The following is a 20,010-nucleotide window of genomic DNA, read 5'->3' on the forward strand; positions in this document are numbered from 1 at the left end:
CTGAAATTGGCTTTTTATGTGTTTTTGGTGTCTAAAGTGCTTGCAGGTAAAGCCATTTGCATATGGATTTTGGACAGGTTTTAATGTACTTGACAGAAGATAAAAGAGGGTTGAATTGGGGCCAAAAAAATTGCCAGCTTTTTTCTAGTAATCTAGTGGATGTCTTGTTGTTTACTAGGCGAAAACTAGGTCAATTGTAGTTGTGCCAAAGTTGGTGCTGGTTTATCCTACCATGAGGATTTGAAGCTGAAAGCAAGGTTTCTTGTACACAGGCATTTTGTGACAGACTGCAGATACGGCTCTCTTTGGGACCCCATCTGCTCGTTCACTCTCGATACAAAGTAGGTGCGATGACACATGGAACTGTCCAATGGCAATCCTGAGTGAGTGTGGTAGGTGGATCTGAGTGTACCCTGGTGGGATAATGAAAGCCTCCTTGGAGATGCGTAGGCAGTGGTCCCGATAGAAACTGAGCTTCATAGGAAGCTCTATCTGTGCCAACCACGTCCTAAATGTGTGTAGCTGTAAAAGATCCCTCCTGGATGATCCACTTGAACTCTGTCCCGAAACAAGACAAACGGAGCGTCAATGCTGTACTGAAAGGCGGCAGCCTGTCCATATGGAAACCCAGTCTCTCAAACCATATGCATGTGTGTGCGTACCGACATCTATGGTCACCCTAAGCTGCTAATGCCATAGAAGATGCTAACGCCAACCAAGGTAGCTTGTGTCGCCCTGCAGTACAGGAGCCATAATCTCGCACGCGGTATAGATAGGTGACATTCTGGAATGCCACATCTAACTGCAATGGAGATGCCCCGAACTCAGTCTGAATGATCTAATGAGGAACAGATGGCTTATTGCGGATCATCCATGATAACAAGAGAACATGTAATCTCTCCACTCTGTGTCGGATAGGTCTAGCCCCCAGCAAGTGCTGCCATACATGCCCGCAGGTCAGACCAAGGAGTCAAAAAGAAGACCCTTGGTCAGTCGGTCTTGAAAAATGTGAATGGAAGCATTGTCTCTCCAGTCGGTCAGGGGAGGCGTATCCTCTACTCGAGTGGGCCCGCATAGCCGGTCTCATCGTGAAGATAGGTCCAGAGAATAGAACCCCTAGGTAAGTGTATGATGAGACAATCTCAATTGGTGCCTCTTCAAAAGTAAATTTCTCTCTATGTATAGCTGCTTTGGAGGTGTTGAAGATCATAGCGTTGGTTTTACCCAAGTTGACCTTCAAGTCATGGGACTCACAAAAAGCCAATGCATCTAGATGTCTCTGGAGCCCCTCAGCAAACGAAGATAAGAGTACCACATCATCAGCATACAATAGAATCTGGAGCAAGTACCCGGCAAGAGAGCAACCAGCTGCTCCTAGGGTCCTCATAAAAGACTCAAGCTCGTATATATAAAGGGCAAACAAGGTTGGCGAACGTGGGAACCTTGTTTGACCCCAGTGGTGCTCATGATCTCAACTGTCCATCCAACCCCCATCCGAACTCTGCTGGAAACCCTGTTGTATAGTGCCAAAACAGCCCAAACTAACTCCTGGCCATAGCCCCATGCGTGACGATTTTCTCAAGTGCTTCCACAAGCACCCTTGCTAATTGCATCCAAGGCATGGAAATTCCACGTGGCATCCCCCATCCTCACTTCCCCCCATTTCCCCCTCTATAGGGCCTTTTTTTGGACCAAACAAATGAATTTTCCCCATGCCCCCTCTAGTAGTGCATTTTAAGGGCCTAACTAATGACCCACTTGGGTTTTAAGGGTTCTTTGCCCCCTTTGGGCCCAAACCCCAATTCACCCCAAGGCACTAATTCCTAGGGAGAACTTTGCACACTCACATCCCATGGCCCTGCCCACTTAGTTTTCCAGTGTCCTACCCACATGCCGGTACAAAACTCATGCCCTTATGACACCACCCTGGAAGACCCCTGCATGTTGAACCAAATGGTATACATTGTCTGTCCAAATCCTCGCGATAGTGTGAGATGGGTGGAGCTAGGAGCCATCAATTCCATATATGCCACAATGAAATGCTCATTAAGATCTCCCAAAAAGTATCCACCAAGGTGTGTGCAAGTCTGCAGCAAGAAGGGGGAACATCATCTAGAGAGCAAGACTCAACTAAATGTCGTTTGAACTGAAAGAGCCTAAGAGGAGTTATGCTCCTCAAAAAAATTATGAGGGCCCAAAAGAGAGATCCAAGCCATCGAGCCCCAGGTCATGAAGTAGGAAGAGGGAACAAAAGTAGTCCCAAAAGTCTAGCAATCCCCTTCTAGATTAACATCACTTGTCTGCAATCCCATAAACAATGTTGCATGGACTCCTCACTCGAAAGGCAATGAGGGCAACTAGGGGCTGACCTCTACAAGTTTACTCCAATACCGCCATAAATAGAAAGCCGCCATAAATGGAAAGCCACAAGAAAGTAGTGATTTTTCTATTTTTGCGGGACTTCCAAAGATTTCTTCAAAGTAATTTTTGCAAGATTGTAGAAATCTGAAAATTCTCCCAATGAGGAGCTTCTAGCTCCTAAGATTGAGCTAAAACCCATGGGCATTGTTAACTGTGTAGCAAAAGAAAGGGAGACTCTTCTCATGGTTTATTGCATCGATCCACTCCCACTCCCCAGAGTCCTACTGCAAATACTTTATGGACATCTCCATAAAGCCGTCTAGGTACCAACCTGGAGTCAAAAGAATCACTGCTCCATATGATCCAAAACTCTGACAAGCTCACAAACAACCTCCACAAGAATATCATCCCTAGACCCGATAACTCACCCCAGAGTGAACATCGAGAACCAAGCCATCCTCATTTGAACCTTGTTGAAGCCTATGATTTGAAGCGGGATGCTAGCCCCCGTAAAAGCCCCAATCCATATAAGGCCTGCCATCTATGAGTTGCATCAATCCGCTTGATTCTTCTCTTATATCCTTTAAGGTGACTTACCAACAGAAGTTTACAATCATCTAGAAGGTTCTTGAAACCCTTTCAAGATCCCACAGAGGAAGTGGGACCTTGACCACTGCACTTAACCAAAGCCCCAAGAGGTCTGCCATGATCATCAAGTATGAGGTCATTCCACATGATAGGATGCCTATCAATCTCTTCCTACGAAGACGGTGGGATTCTCCAAAGAAGCTGCCTCAAACTATCATGATGGCAGTCATAAAAGGGGAGGCATGAATCCTAAGATGCGTTGAGGTAAAAATCGACCTGATACTATCCATCCAATCGTCACCCGAGGAGGGGAAGCAGAATTGTATGCAACAAATTAAGAAATATTTTCAAGGCTACTATCCTAGCAAAAGCCCCCTGACCACTATCTTGCCCTACACTAGGAATCTGGATCAATGATATTGAGGCCCCCTTCCTATGTGGGGAAAATCAAGGTCTTCCAAGCCACTCTGTCTCTGGTATCTACGGCACCATCAAGTCCACTCCACAAGAAATTCCTTATCGGTCTTTTGAGCTGAGCGATGCACTTCCTAGAGTGGCAACAACAAGAATAAAATAAATAAGGTTGTGGCCAGCAGTATGGTTAACAATTACCACTCTAGATGCAAAGGTCACGTCTAGCTAAACACGTTTTCTCCTGATACAATTCAACATAGGAGCAAACCGCTGCAAAGGAGAGAGAACCACATAACCTGGCAGCCCCAATATATAATAAAAACACCTCTCTGATCCAAGTGAAAACAAAACCAGCCCCCCAATCTGGTGTGTCCTATCACTAATCCATAAGGCATTGGATTTATTCCAAATGATATCTGCACTTGCTGCAGAACAAAATAAATCCAAGGTTTTCCTAAAAGATGTGAGAGTCTAGGAAGTGGCATCCAAAAAACAGCAGTGTCGTCAGCAGCCTACTGTCCAAGTTCTCCTCATCCTGCCTCAAGGGAAGCCTCGGCCCAATTATATCAGCCAAAGATCTCAAAAAGATGCTCATGGCTTCAGCCAACAAATAAGTACAACAAAGGGGCAAGAGAGCATCCCTGTTGGACCGACCTGGAAATCTAAAATCTCTCTATGTACCGACTCTATTATGGGCAGGGTTATGGATTATGGAATTTGTATTTGTCTTGGGTGTTGATGCCTGTTTAGTGGCTCCACCCATCAATTCATTGAATTAGCTTCTTTTAGTCTCATAGACCCTTTTTGGTCTTCTGAAGACTTTTAATAGTCTTTCTTTCTTTCTCCTCTAACCCTATTGATGAGCACCTGACTATGGGCTAATCTGTACAATGAAGATACCCCTTTGATCCAAGCATCTGAAAATCTAGGCATAGAAGGGCACCCTCCAAGAAGCCCCAATATACTATGTCATAGGCTTTGTTGAAATCCAAGAGCAAAATGGCTAAACCCTTGGCCACTCTTCATAGCCTAGTCCAAAGCCTCCCAAAAAAAAACCCGTTATCAAACATGCTACGGCCATGCAGAAAACCCGTTTGTGTCTGATGAATAAGATACGGGAGAAAAGACTGCAAATGCAAACTGATAGCTTTTGCCAAGGTCTTATAGAAAGTGCACAAAGGAGAGTGGTTGGCCTCCATTGGGCAACCAAGTTTCTACATCCCTCCTTTGGAATAAGATGATGACTCTCATATCTATTTTCACCAATACTGTAATAGCTTGCCAAACTCTATGTTTGGCATCATCTTTGGTGGGTGTGTCAAGATCTGTAGAAAGAAGGGAGACATGGAAATCAGAAGCAATATGTAAGGCAATGTCAAGCTCTGAATGTAAAGCCCCGTCAGAGTCAAGTAGCTCAGAAACACTTTCTCTACCCTGTCTCGGGCAAAAGTCAAGAATAAGTATTTATTGACTCTTCCTCTCATTTGAGTTCAAAACGATGCTTGTGTATGAAAGGCATAGTACGCTCTTTGATTCAAAAGAACCTAATGATGAGCCCTCGTTGTGCACCAAGGCACTGCTGAACCCAAGCATCTACAGGTCGCTTCTGCTCTTCCCTCTGTAGGGATGCTAACTGTCAACCTCCCAACCTAGAACGAGCAATAGAGTGATAAAAACACTAATACCAAAGAGAGCCACTTCCACAAGTGAAGGAGAAGGCACCCGCCTTGCATATGAGAAACCCAGATCTATAACACTGCCTCTTTAAGGCCCTCCCTGCATACAAAGCATCCAAATCTTGATGCTCGCAAAACGGGCTCTCGAACAAGGCTCAGAAACCATCAAAACCACAAGAAACTGTTCCAAGGTGGAAATCCCTAGAGAAATGCAAGAAGGTGCCATAGGACGGAGGAGAACATTCTAGACAGTCCACATCTAATCAATACTCGATTGATAGAGGGTGGCACGCTATGCACATATCTTGCATATGATTTGGTCCACCTTGGACCAATATATATTGATGTTTCTACTCTCTCTCTCTCTCTCTTGAGCATTGTTCATCGAAGCCTGTACATGTATAGTCGTATACACTAAGGAAAGAAGTTTGGTTTGAATTTACCACTGTGTGATTCTAGGGCACTATCTCTTTGGTTAGCTCCTGTTGTGCAGATCATTGACCTTAGCAAGAAACCTCCACCACTCTTTTCTAATACCTCTATCTAATGCCTAGTCATGAGCATAAAATCTGTCTATCTGTGCATGGATGGGCATCTTACGTCTCCTACTCAATCATGAAAATAGGAATGAGTGAGAAAAAGTGTGAAAAGCATCATCTATCCAAGAATCTATGGAGCTGAATTGAGAAAGGCATCCCAAGTTGCGCTCTCAAGAGAGTGGATGCCCCCTTCCCTTCCCCCTGTCTTGTCTCAAAAGGCAACTCCACCATGTTGAAGTCACCTCCAAAAATCCATGAATCTATAATTAGGGCCCATAAAAGCAGTTTATACCCAAAAAAGGACAAGTTCTTCTCTATTATCGGGGGCGTAAAGATTGAGGAGGCCAACCTTACATCCATCAATGTGAAGTATGCTATAGAGAGTGTCATTATGCCATGTCCAACTACAAGGGAGAAAAGAATCTGAGACTAAAATGCAGCTAGTGGCCAATGAGGGAGACCAAAAAGTATGACCTAACTTTGCACAATCTTTACCACCGAATGTGTGTTCCTAAATAAAGAGAATGTCAATGAGACTCTCAGTGAGACCTGGATGAAGCTGATTATGAATCAGCTGCCTTTGATGGCAATGAGGAACACCGCCAAGGCCCTAAATATTCCAACTTACAATCCTCATTGACAGAATGGGGGTAGACTGAAAACCTTAGCCAACCTGGTGGCGGGAACACCTCCCTCTTATGAAGCAGGTCTCCTCAGGGAAGGGAAGGGAAGTCCACAAGGAAAAGGACCCCCATACCTGTGGAAGTGGACGCCCTTTCAGTATGATTTGGAAGATTCACAATGTCAGCAAAAGTGGAGGGCACAAACAAGTCTCCACAATCAGCCAGAGGGGAGAAATAGTTTGTATAAATCAAAAATGGCGCCGGAGTCTATAAGATCCTTGCCGACAAGGAGGCTACAGAGGTAGGAGCCATCCTAGGCCCTTGACCAAGAAGAGTTAGCTTCTGTACTGAAGGCAAAGGGGCTGCTTGAGAGGAGGAGGACTAGGATCCCCGGAGAGGGGCAATCTCTTGATTTGTGAGAGAAGGATCTGAAGGAACATCATCTCTAGCCACCACCAAAAGGAGGTCAAGGAGAGGGTCAGGAACAAGAGTAGGGGGCTCCTAATCTGCAGAAGCTGGTGGAGAAATGCAAACTCTAACCACAACCCAATGAGGGACAATAGGACATGCAGGAGGTGCCAAAGGAATGCTATGTCAAGAAGGGGCCGCACCAAAAGTATCACTAGCTAAGTCCCCAAGGATCCTACGAAACCATGTACCTGTGTGAATCCTTTTGCCATGATCCGAGCCTTGTACTTATCCAACATGTTGTCGGACTTGTACTTGGCATAGTCTGGTCATTGGATATTAAGATTAGTCATGATGACCCTATCGGACCTGATAACTCCCGAGGAGTGTAAACGAACGAGAGAGGGGGTTTCTGTGCCCAAACTAAAGGAAGCTTTGATCGTGGCAAAGAAGCAATGGTAGACTTGAGAAAGAACAAAGAACTTGATAAAAATAGATGTGACCCATCTATCCTCCACAGAGTCAAAGCCTAGTGAAAAAGGTGTGAGAGAGATCTTCCTAGAGCGAAGTGCCAAGGGGCTACTGGAAAAACCCTAATAAATGTACATCTAAAAGGGGGGGGATGAGGTCTGAAGGCAAGGCAACGAGCATCCAGTCCCTAGCCTGAGTCCTGGAGGGGTGGGATCCATGAATAAGTGCAAAAGAGAGAGGGTGGTGAAGCTCTCAAATTCCACGTCCTTCTTAAACCACAGGGAGCTTGTCTTTAGAGAAAGTGCATGTTCTCAAGGCCAGTGAAAGGGGATGAGGATTGGTTGGGTAGCCATTCACCAATCAAGGGTGGAAGGCCAACTTGAACAAACTTAGGGTCCGCCCGTCACGAGAGAAAACTAGGAAAAGAGGAAGGCGGGGAGGGAGAGAGGGGCAACAAGAGTGGGGAGCAAGGGGAGGGGCAGCGAGGGAGGGAGGGAGGTGGAAAGAAGGGGGTTGTTGCAGCAGCATGTAGGGAGACGGAGGGGAGGGAGGGGGACGTAGCAGTGGGCATGGAGGCCGAGGGACAGAGAATGAGGAGGGGGAGGGGGAAGAAAGAGAGGCGGAATAGGGGGGCAGTAGGAGAGGAGGGAGGGGAGCAGTCAGCAGCGGGGAGGGAAGCCAGGTAAAGAATGAGAGGTGGGGGTGAGGGAGCAAATGGGGGGGGGGGGGGGGGGGGAGAGCTGGGGGGAGGGGCAGCAGCACGGAAGAGGCGTGTCGGGGAGCAAGGAGCAACAAGCAGCTTCCGATACGATCGTAATCCCTTTAAAAGATCTTTCTAGAGAGTATTTTTGCACTCTATTTAGAAATATGAAACTGAAAAAAAAACATTTGAATGGAAATTTTGCATCCCAGCGATCGATCACACTGTTGTCTTAAGCAATCTGACAATCCAGAAACAGGCATTTAGATGGAAAAATTTGCTTCCCATCAATTGAATATAGTGTTATCTCACATGGATGCCAATCTAGACCCAAAGACAACAAGTAGAAAACATTGGAAATGACTTCATCACGTTACCTTTGTCTAACTTTCGTTCGTTGTGCCAAATACTCAATATCTGCAACACAAAGTATACAGGCAGTGCTGACTTCCTTAAACAGAGATAACAAAAAAAAAAGCATATTAAATCTATGTTGATGCATAAGGCCTTCCAAACCCACAAGTGCACACAGTCTGCAATACTTCCATGGGACTTCTTTTTTAGGTTCAAGCAAAACAACCACCACCCTTGCACAAACAATAGACGGAACACACTCCCTTACATGACATCGAAAAGAAGCTATGAGATATTATAAATGTTGCATATTATGAAGCATGAACAAAACGAGAGTTATGATCATATTCGAGCCATAAGAACCCTATGTACAAAAGAACCATCATTGCCATCTCATTTATTCATCCAGAAAGCATCTAAGCTCTCAATGTGATAAACGAAAGTCTCTTACTTTCATTGTCCATCTGTCATTTGCTATTCATTTTCAGAAAATGTCAGAAAGTTACTGACCCTTTGCCATGATGGTGGTCATATTACCAAGGATGAATATATAGGGGAAGCATTACGATTAATGGTGGTGGCCCCTTGACTCACAGCAAGGATCATGAACCCGTCATAGCATATATATTCGGACTATGCCCTTGTCAGTCATTGGGAGCAATAGACAATTTCCAACCACCACCATCCAAGGCACCTCCATTCAAGTGCATGATTATTCTACTTGAAGAGAGTGTTGTTGCAGCAAGAAGAGGAAGGGACATCTGAGACACCCAATCCTCATCTTGACAGATGTCTCTACTGGTGTTGTTTCTTCACCCTCACTGCTCCTTTCACTAAGACTACTACTTTCACTATCCCCGATCAGGCAATAATGACGACAAAGATGCTCTATCCAAGGAGTCTTTCCTACTATCATCATAACAGTAGATGGATTGCTACTCCATTTTCTATCCCAATAAATCCATCCACCTAGCCTCCTACTTTCACTTTCATTTAATACTTACTACACATATATCCTTCTTAAAAGAGGCGCACATGTACCCTTTCATAAGCAGAAAATGTGTCAACGTATTCTTATGATAACAGCACCTTTGCATTCAATATAGGACATAATTGTTATGAAAAAGGATAGTATGTTAACTTTTTTATGTGAATTATAAATGACATCTTGGTGTTTTCTACTAGGCAACACATGAGTACATGGTGCTTGTTCAAGTTTCCACACTGGCATGAATGCTATGTGTTCTCAAGCAAATCATGAAACTCTAGAATTCAAGAACTCCTTCATCAGTTACCTTAGAGTGCATTGCATCTCTTGAACATGCAAACATTCTCATGTAATGTCACATTAGCTTGTACACTCATTGACAATGCAAAAGAAAGCATTGCCTGCAGGATAATGAAAATCCATATAATATGTGAAATTATAACAAACTATAACTATGTTTCAATTCATTGGATACCTCAGTACATTGCATCTCTTGAAGATGCAACATTCTCACTGAATGCTGGATTGGCTTATATACTCATCTACAATGCAAGAAAGCACAGCCAATGTGTGCTGAATGATAAAGAAAACGCATATCATATGTCTAACTTGCAATGCTTAATGATCGTGTAATCACAGCAAGCCTTCTTTAAACCTTTAGCGACTTGTCATTAATATGCACCATAGAGAGGGGAGAGAGAGAGACAAGGGTAAATAGATAAGCAAGCTGACAATTGATTGGGTCCCTGTATCCACTGAGGGGCCCTTCCTCCAATATAGGGGAGAATTTGCTTTAATATTGGAGAACTCAAATGCAACTAAATGACACTCTTTGAGAGAGCAAAGAATGTAACTCTGAAGAGACACTGTGAATACTAGAACAGACCCTAAGACCTGAGAAGCAGCTCAAATCAATGACCAAGACCTCAATGCTGTCCACACCGTTGATGCAGACAACTCTGAGAGGCTAGTGATGAGGCTAGCACTGTCCACAGGGATGAGGTTAGCACTGTCCACGGGCATACAGGTTACTGCGTGAGTGAGAGAGATGGAATGGACTGGGACTCAGAACTGAGAGATGAACTGAGTCAAACTGAGAGATGAGGTGCTGGCCTGTAAACTGAAATGGAACTGCTGAAACAGACTGCCCAAACCTCAACCTTGATGCTGTCCAAACCCTGCTGCTTTGCTGTGTGGAGGAGCTGCCACAAATCGTGATCTGATTGGAGGGGATTCAGGGCTGATTCTTGTCCTGAACTGGCAAGGCAAAAGGCTGGAGGTGAGGCTGGACGGTGGCTGGAATGAACAGGGAAACAAGGGGCAGCACCAACCCCTTATATTGGCCTGCAACAGGCCGACCTGGCAGGCAGTTTTGACCAACTGACCAGGCCAGGTTGACCGACCTGCTGGTTGGGTCAACTGACCTGCTTGGTCGGGTCAAATAAAGGCTGACCTTGGGCGACCCAGCTGGCCACTCATTTGGCTGCTGGAAGGCCCTCAAATGGCAGTCAATAGGCTGGCCATTTGACCTAGACTAACCCTAACTGTTCCTAACTGAACTAGGCTGACTTCTAACTAAACTAACTAGTTCTCCAAAGGACTTTGACTGAACCTAAGGCTCCGATAGTATGAAGCTTGTGCCTTACTCATCCTTAGATTGGGGCTCACAATGGGGCCATGGCATACAACAAAAAGCCTACTAAAGGGATCTACGATGTACAATATGCACTTGATGGTGAGTCCAGTGTGTCACAATGCACCATAGGTGCAGGGGTGCATGTGACAATATGTGAAATTATAACAAACTATAACCTATTGTTGCTCACTCAACGCTTTGGGGTGAATGTGACAGTATGTGAAATTATAACAAACTATAACCTATCGATGCTTTTATAGTCTCATATAGATATAGTGCTCGACGTACATTCTCACAGAGCATTCCAATGATATGAAATGGAAATAATGTCATTTTCTTGTTGTTCCTATAGTAGCTAAAGATCATGGTACCTTACAAGAAGTAATTGAAAGTATTGTCTCATCTTGGTCATCCAATGGCTCATTGTCACTTTTTTCATCCATGATCACCTCATCCTCGCCCTCACTCTCTTTTTTTTGACTCACTTGCTCGTCCAACTTGGATGTACGACAGTTCCTTTTGGGGGATAGATCTTTCGGACATAGACTAGTCCTCCATATAGAGACTACAGGTGCTACTTCTTGCTCGGATGATCCGTAGCAAGCCAATGGTTCAACATCATATCTCCGAGAAGAGTTTGGGGCTACCCTCTATAGCTTCATGCAGCCTTTTAGGTGGTCGCCTATCTCCATAGAGTTGGGGACTTTGGCACCACAACATCCGGATGTGCAGGGATCAGAGGAGCTAGTATGCTTAGACACACAAATGGTTTGCAGGCCTGGAACTCCATATGGACAAACTATTCAGTATAGCCTTGAGGCTCCATCCACTCTGCTCACTATCATGAGGTGAATAGGTTCTCAAAAAGCATTTATTACAGCTCCACACGTACAGGACTTGGCTTGCACCTCAGGAGCTATTAGTAAAACTTGGCTTCTATAGAGGAGGGGTTTGCCGAATCACCAAGCTACACTTAGATCCATCTCCCACATGCACTAAGGATCTCGATTGGGTAGTTTTGAGTATCTTCTCACAGGCTACCGGTTGAGATAGGAGGGACAGAGAGCATTCCACGTGAGAAATGGATCTATACACTATGTCATATACACAAGACCAAGACAAACGAGCACTTTGCATTCAGATGCCCTGTGTATCCGTGGACGGCACGACTATCTATTCAGGGGGGTTTCACCTCACTCAGAGATTTCTTGGCAGACCCTGATTAGCAACTCGTGGCCATTCCTCCTCCTCAAGTACCAACGACATGGAGATCAGCACTTTCAAGCACAGAGGATAGCATAGGAGGGACCATCAGAGCCTAGTCAAAGGATGATTTCTCCGGTGACTTGAGCCAGAGGCCAAGACATAGTAAAAACCTAGAGAGCACAACTCGATAGAACCAATCGCAACCGCAAATATTTCCTCAAGCATGAGGATTGCAAACATCTCCTCTCCACTATTTGACATGGGGAGACATTTTCACTTTTATCTTGTTGGCAACCACAAAGGGAGCTATTTCTTGTGCTGTATATGTTGGAATTATCGCCATAATTCATGGCAGTGACCAATGTGTAGCCAATAAGTGAGTTAGGGGCACCTTTCCCTCATTAGAGGTTTTTCCCCCTAACCACAGTTAGGATCCCTAACTACGGTTAGTGGATAGGTTTAGGTTTTGTCACTTGGACAAAACCTTCACCTCTTGTATGTTTTCTTATCTCTTCTATTCAGTACGTTTGTGGCCTGCTCTCTATCTCTCCTTTTGTTCACATTTGGTATCACAGCCTGCTTGTTCTCAGATCTGACGCCCATCGCTCATCGTAAGCCTACCTCTCTGCTCCTAGACATCGAGTCCATCGTCACGCTAATTTGCAGCATTGCCAGCCGCACACCATTCCGTACAGCTCTAGACCAGTAGCCGTACCAATCCGCTACACATCCGTACAACTGTACGATCTTGCCGTACAATAGCTCGTCAAATCAGTTGCACGTTGCTCCGCGGCTTTGTCAGCTCGTCGTACAGCCTCCGCTCCTTCTGCCGTGCATTGTCCGTACGTTGACCATACGCTGGCGGTACCTTGACCGTAATCAACCGTACACCGAGCCCATGTGCACGTGCAATCGTATGTACCCTGTACATTGACCGTACGTCATCCATACACCGAGCTCGTGTGCTCGTGTTCTATACTGCAGAAGCTTCCATACAGCTGCACGTTCCCTTTGTATGTCTCATTGCAGGTGCATTTGGAAGTTTGGTGTGCTCATAGGCACACATTTGCACATTGGGTTGATTTTGATTGCACAATTTGGGAATTTTCTTATACTTGCCCCAATTTCAGCTCACTTCACCCTGCAAATTGGGGCTTTTGTGATTGGGCTGCAATTTCACAGTGTATGAGGAGTTCGGACACTTTGCATGCAATTTTGGGCTCAGATTGAGTCACATTGCAGACTTTGCAGTGTTTTTTTGGCAAATTTTGGGCATTTACAGGTTATTTGGGTGCATTTTGAGCCTTTGATTTTGGACACCCATTCTCTTGTATTTGGGACTTTTGGATTTTTTGCAAGTGTTTTGAGCAGTGGGCAGTTTGCATCAATATCCCAGAAGGGATTTGTGTTGTGCACCTTAATTTCCACGAAGGGAATTTTTTGTTGGTATATGCTGCATTTTCTTTGGCAGTTATGGCCCAGAACAATCCCAATGAAGAATTTGGAGTAGGAGGATAAGCTAGATGGTACCAACTACTCCTTAAGGAGTTTTATGGTTCACAATATCTTGGTTGGCAAACACTTATGGGATTATGTCAATGGGGATGAGCCACGGCCAGAGAATGTGGTTGCTCCTGCCACTTATGGGATTCTTGAGCGCCTTCAACTAATACATGTTGGAGATATGCACTTTATCCATGTGGCATCCATCCTGCTGCCCACATGACAGCCTCAGCTATCCCCCTACTAAGGCATCTACTCTCAACATCATGTAGGCATCAAGCCCCTTAATCAAGCCCCTTAGCTCTCCTCCTGTGGGGGCTTACTAAAGGGGCATTCAGCGTATACTTTCAACAAATTGGTCCTTCGCCACGGGGCTATTCACTTTGACTAATATCCACTACGCCTAGGTAAATATGTCATCCAAGTTTGGTACGAGCTAACTATGGTTATCTTGGCACGTAACATTCCCCCTTCCCTTCTCTCCCTCTCTTAATGAGCATCTATGTCCTCATAAATCAAAGTTAGAGTTAAGACTAGCAACACTCTCCCGAGAGTCATCATCCTCAGACCTAGCCTTGATCAAGCATTCATAATGGATTGGTATGAAGACGTCGCTCCTTTTGATCTAGAACTAATGCACCTTCTTGGGTCAAATCCTCCAATTGAACAAGCTCTTCTTTAGAGACTAAGCAACGGGGTGTGCAAAGGAGTTGTAACTATAGAGAAATTTGATTCCCAGGTTCACCCTTCCCAGTCTATGGCCAGTATATGGACTGATACTATACACACACTGATGGCCATCTGGGCGAGCATGCAGGGATCCTCCAGAGCAGCTACAGCTAGGAGAGATACTTTTTTCAGAGTTTGGAGAGGATCTCCTTTCTTCTCTGAGTCTCCTTCAAGGTTGAGGTGGCATTTTCAGCCTCCACCTTGGATTTTTGTTAGCTCTTTTTGAGCTGGTTTTTTTTCTCATGCATGGCATGATGTACTCCCGCATTAGAGCTTGCTCTTGCAGTTTTCATTCATACTTAATGAAGTAATCTTTTTGAAAAAAAAAAAAGAGAGTAGATGTTTTCAGGAGTGCTATACCTTGAGCAGCTACTGAAGCCTACATGGAGGTAGGTGGCAAAAGAGGAAAAGTTTATCTCAGAAAGAAAAAGAAAGAAAGAAATTTTATTAGAAGTCGTCGAAAGACCAAAGCGTCTATGAGACTGAAAGAACCTGATATGATGAGCTGGAAGGGTTTAAGCCTCTAAGCAGGCCTCAACAGGCATGAAAAATACAAAAAAGCCATAATCTGATAATTCCAATACATAAAGAGGAAATTTTTACTTCAGAGGGTTCAGCAAACAGAGCTATCTTTTTGTACCTTACGTTGGTGATTGTGTGCTGAAGGCATTGGTACATACTGTGGCAGTTTTTGTACTCAGTATCTACTGTGAGATATATTCTGTTTTGGCTGTACATCTGAGTTCTCTTTCCAGATCTGAGATCTGAGTTGTCCTCTTTACAGTTAAGTAAGCACATGCTGTGCGTTGTGTTCCATTCACGTGTCGTGTGATTTCAGGGTAATTCTTCCACTGCATGGGAGTTGGCCTTTAGCAAACAATTTCCCTCTGTTTTTCTACACGATTTAACTCACATCTAAGGAGAGGTTTGTGATAGTTTCTAAGGCCCCATTAAGTCTAGCCATGGGGGCTGAGGCTATGTAAGTGGCTTGACCCTCCATATTTGGCTTCCCTCTGTTTTTCTACACGATTTAACTCACATCTAAGGAGAGGTTTGTGATACTTTCTAAGGCCCCACTAAATCTAGCCATAGGGGCTGAGGCTATGTAAGTGGCTTGACCCTCCATATTTGGCTATCAATCATTGTAGTGCCAAGACTCCTTAGAAATAGCCCATATAGTTAGACTTCAGCACGACCCTCAAGGTGTGTCATGGTGGTATGGGATATCGTGTCTTCCCACTGGTTGCTCTAGAGAGTTACCCAAAATACTTGGGGGTGATTCAACATTCTCTCGGTTTATGGATGGGATGTGAGCCTGACATCAGGTCCTTTCACTGTCTGACATGTGAATCCTTAGTCAAGATGTACCACAAGTTGTTGGAGCATATGAGGACTTAACACTCACCCTACTTTGTATCAAACTTGGATTTCTTGCTATCCACTTCTATCTCACCATCTTGCATTGCACAAAGTGATAGAGAAAAGCCAGGTTTATAGCACTCATCAATTAGTGTTTAGCAAACCTCTCAGTAAACTTCTAAACTCTGATGTATAGAGGGAAATAAATTTCAACATACAAAAAGTTATGTGCATTGCAAGTAAAAGATCCACCAGTTCCATTCATACATACATGATGACATGCGTATCTTAATTATTTTCACATCTTCTTCTGTCAATTCATGGTCCACATCAGCAGGTAACACACGGCCAATCTCATCCTCATCAAACAGTGTCTTGCTGCGTCACAACACAGTGCCCATGTTAGCTGATGTACATTCAGAGCTTGTAAAAGAAACATTCAGTACATAAAACATTAGACCTTTATTGGACTATTGTCAAGCATGTATGTACGTTATCATGCTTTATAATGATCACAATGACTTAAAAAATCATCTGCAAAGTTCCTGGTGAAGTCAATGGATTCCCATGATAGTACAGATGACAGAAATCCAGGCATTCAAATGAAACAACCCTAAAGGAAGAACTATGCTGTCTACATAATATGCATTATAATTTCACTGGATCAGTGAAAAAAAAAGGTTCCCAATTTTCCCAAGACATGTAAACTGAAACACAGGTCCATTTGGGTTCCCTCAATTGATGCCTTTAAGTCACATGCAAACAATCTATCACATCTTAACATGTACATGATCAGGATCGTTTTCAAAAAAATACTGATCACACGTCTTGGAAAGAAAACAGAATCGTATTCTTAGAAACAGTATGGCACTTATGATGCCGATTTGTTGCTGAAAGGGAAGTATTAGTCTCACAAAAGGGAGGGAGTGGTGAGTAAGCAAGTACTGAACCCATATCGAATACCTAATGTTGGCACACCATAAAGCACTCAGTAAAGCATGAGAAAAAGAGAAAAAGAAAACCATGAAGATAAACATATGGAAAGCTACTAAAGGCAAGTCTCGCTCCTGTGAAATGTGAACAAAATGCCACATAGACTAACTGTAATTTGAACTTGTACCATGTTCTGTAAATTGCACTGTGCTATGCATTCTCATCGGCATCCTCGTAAAAAGAGGTGTGTGGCATCCACTTGTGTGATGATACCTGACCCCAGCAAGTGGCCTCTACTTTCGTCATCTCCAATAGCTACAGGCCAGGCAACCCTAGTCAAGGTATTTGATGGAGTGAGATAAGTTGCAAAACCTTTCCACTTAAAAACAAAAGCGCTACCCTCTGTCTCATAATAGGAACGGCATCTGGAGGTCCAACTGTTGGAGGTCAAAATCTCCCGATGTCACTCTAGAGAGAAAGAGGGCCTTCCGCCCAGTGTGAGGCTAGGTTAGGATGAGAGAGGGCATGTGTTGTGGGTGTGCCCGCCCCCTGTGAGGGTAGACTAGTGTGGGCCAGATCTGCCCGTGTGGAGGAGGCTTGGGACCAGATGGGGGCCACTATGGTGGCACGCCTTGTGCTGGTCAGCCTTGGATGCCAGCACAGCCTCTCTCTAAGGAGGAGACCAGCACCTATGAGCCTGAGGTGGGCCATCCTGCAGGTCGGCCACCTAGGCCTGTACGTAGGGTCATATGCAGGGGGGGTCAGCCCTCCATATAGCTGCATGGCAGCCCCTACATGGGGCAGGAGGCTGGTCAGCTGAAGTTGGCCCTTGAGGCACGGGAACCAGCCCCGCCACCTAGGCCTGTACGTAGGGTCATATGTAGGGGGGGTCAGCCCTCCATATAGCTGCGTGGCAGCCCCTACATGGGGCAGGAGGCTGGTCACCTGAAGTTGGCCCTTTATTTGCCGAAAAAACAGTGCTAATTATATTACTTCGAAAACAAGATACATGAGGTCAGCTTTGCAACTGACGGGGCTGCGTTCACAAATCGGACGCAGCCCAAAAAGGTAACAAAAAAGTAAAGCTCTCTCTCACGGAGGGATCAGGCGAGTGTGAATGAACAGCCAGAGAGGTGGTGAGTAGCGCCACTGAAGGCCCTGCGAAGTATGCTCGAAGAAGAGGCCCTGTGTGTCCCAATCACGGAGGAAACGTCTCCGCTTCTCCCGGCCAGCCCGGGAGTCTCCCTGTATCTGGTCCCACTGGCCTCTGAGGGTGTGTATAATCTCACTCCAGATGTCAGTCATGACCTAGGCAGTCGAAAGGGAGGTGCCACCGAGGATCTGCGCGCAGCGCGAGGTCCAAATGTGCCATCCTGTGATGCTGCTAATAATCTCCCAGACTGGCTGCCTCTCCTGAGATCCTGTGTCAGCCTCTGCCAAGTGCGGCGGAATGCTCTCGAGCGGCCCCCACATCCCCTGTGTGATAAGGAACGTGGGGTCCTGCGGACATGCCTCGAACAAGTGATGAAAACTAGGTGCGGTGCTGCACCAGCAGAACGCGCCCCAAGTGATCAAACCTAACTCCGGTGCTGCGCGAGTAAGGATCCTGAAGGTCCACCTCCACACTTCCTGGGCGCGAGTGCAGCTCCACAGGCAGTGTTTTGGTGACTCCTCGTCCTCATGATAGATCTGACAACGTCCATCCTGACCTATCTGCCGCAACCAGCTCCCCACTGGAAGACCTTTGTGGGCGAGAAGCCAAAGGAAGTAGGATATCTTCCGCGGCCGCCAGCTCTCCCACAAGGCCTTCCAGAAGGCCTGCAAAAATAGCCTGGAGATACCCTGAGCATACCAACTGGGCCGCTGGGTGGGAGGGCGGCTCTGCATCCTCCCGAGAACTCTCCTGCCCAATGTCGTGCTGTAGGCGAAGAAAGAGGTCGGCCCCTGACCTGTCACAATCTCTGGCCATCTCCACTCTCCTGGGTCCCAATCAAGCTCTGACAAGGCCCGCCCCTCCCAGAGCCAGTCGCCATAACTGCAGCTGATCCTGCTCTATACTGGGATCGGTCCGCCAAACCTTCCCCACGAGGCCTACGACCCGAACCCTCTGCCATGGGAGTAGGGGGTCGATGAGCACATCCTCTCTCCTGAGTCGGCCGTCCCCCATAACCGCGAAAAAGGAAACAGAGGTGTCGTCCATCCGACCTGCGACCACCAGTGAGATGCCACGGGGGGTGAACTGTCCCAGCCAACGGTCATCACCAGGCATGAGGATCTGAACCTCGGGTGGAACCAGCCAATCAGCTGGAATCGCTCCGTCTATCTCCGTGCGTCTCGCCTAAGCTCCACGGGCACCTCCAGCTGCGACTGCTAGAGCAGCGGTCTCCAAGTGTCTGTACGTATCCCTCCAAACTCGAAGGGATCGGGCTGGCCCCCGCATCCAGCCGTCCCACCTGATGTGTGATCTCTCCCCCAGCTGAAGGCCCTCGGCATCTCTGACCTGACCGTTCCAGATGAGCGGCTAGCAATCGATCTCCTCCTGACAGCTAGGAGGGGACTGTATGAGACTGAGGCGGAGCCGCCTCCAAACCATGAGGAGGCTACGAACGAGTGGGGAGCGGGGCTGAGTGAGCGGGACGGAAGTGAAGATCCACCTGAGGGACGGTAGCCACTCTCCACCTCGGCGCGGGACACAAGAACCGACCCCCTGCTGAAGTAACATCTTCCACGTTTGCCCCCCGGGGTCAAACCGCGGATAACTAACTTGCCCAGCAGGGCCTAACTCTGAAGCTCTGGATCAATGACCCCCAAGCCACCCTCAGCCTGCGGAAGAATGACTATCTGCCAGGCAACCCTGGCTCTGGTATCTCTGAGACCGTCCCCCCCGGACCACAGGAAGTTCCGGACCAACCTCCTAAGCTGTGCCACGCTGGATCTCGAGAAACACCAACAGGAAGCCACATACCATGCCGTGGCTAGGAGGACCTGGTTGACTACAAGAGCACGACCTGCAAGAGAGAGCTTAGCAGTGCTCCAGAAAGCCAGCTTCCGTCGAATGGAATCTAGCACCGAGAGAAACTGCTGAGCTGGCGTGATATCCAGGCCGACCTGAAAGCCGAGATATCTAGCTGTCTGTCCCCGCGGGATCCACCTGAAACCCAAAAACCTCCCCCACTGTGAGCACGCTTCGGGGTTTGTGAGAAAACCAACTGATTTGTTCCAGTTGATTTTCGCACCGGCTGCCGAACAGAAGACCTCTAGGGCCATCCTCACCCTCTCCAGCATCATCTCATCATCCTGGACATACAGTGCTGTGTCATCTGCATACTCCGAATCCAGGAGCTCCGTGTCCTCCCTGATGGGAAGGCGAACACCCCGGATCCCGGTCGACCTCGCCCGAAGGTAGTGTGTCATAGCCTCGGCGAAGAAGAGAAACAGGTAAGGAGCAAGGGGGCAACCCTGACGCACTGATCTCTCCAAACGAAATCGCTCTCCCATCCTGCCGCCGATGATGACCCTGCT

The 20,010-nt window shown here is 46.4% G+C and overlaps 1 protein-coding gene across 1 annotated transcript in view; it reads right to left on the reverse strand.

Annotated features, from left to right (window-relative positions):
• LOC147887297 (cyclin-C1-1-like) overlaps positions 1-20,010 on the reverse strand; it is a 97,274-nt gene that overhangs the window by 53,865 nt on the left and 23,399 nt on the right. Inside the window, exons 3-4 of the mRNA XM_087394504.1 lie at positions 15,827-15,933; positions 8,158-8,197 (exon numbers count right to left, since the gene is read on the reverse strand). Of these exons, the coding sequence (XP_087250630.1) occupies positions 8,158-8,197; positions 15,827-15,933 (147 nt within the window). The remainder of the gene's footprint in view (positions 1-8,157; positions 8,198-15,826; positions 15,934-20,010) is intronic.

This window comes from Dipteris shenzhenensis, chromosome 23 (genome assembly GCF_047967505.1).
Source record: "Dipteris shenzhenensis isolate YYH24624 ecotype China chromosome 23, Dip_SZ_1.0, whole genome shotgun sequence".
Lineage (NCBI taxonomy): Eukaryota > Viridiplantae > Streptophyta > Polypodiopsida > Gleicheniales > Dipteridaceae > Dipteris > Dipteris shenzhenensis.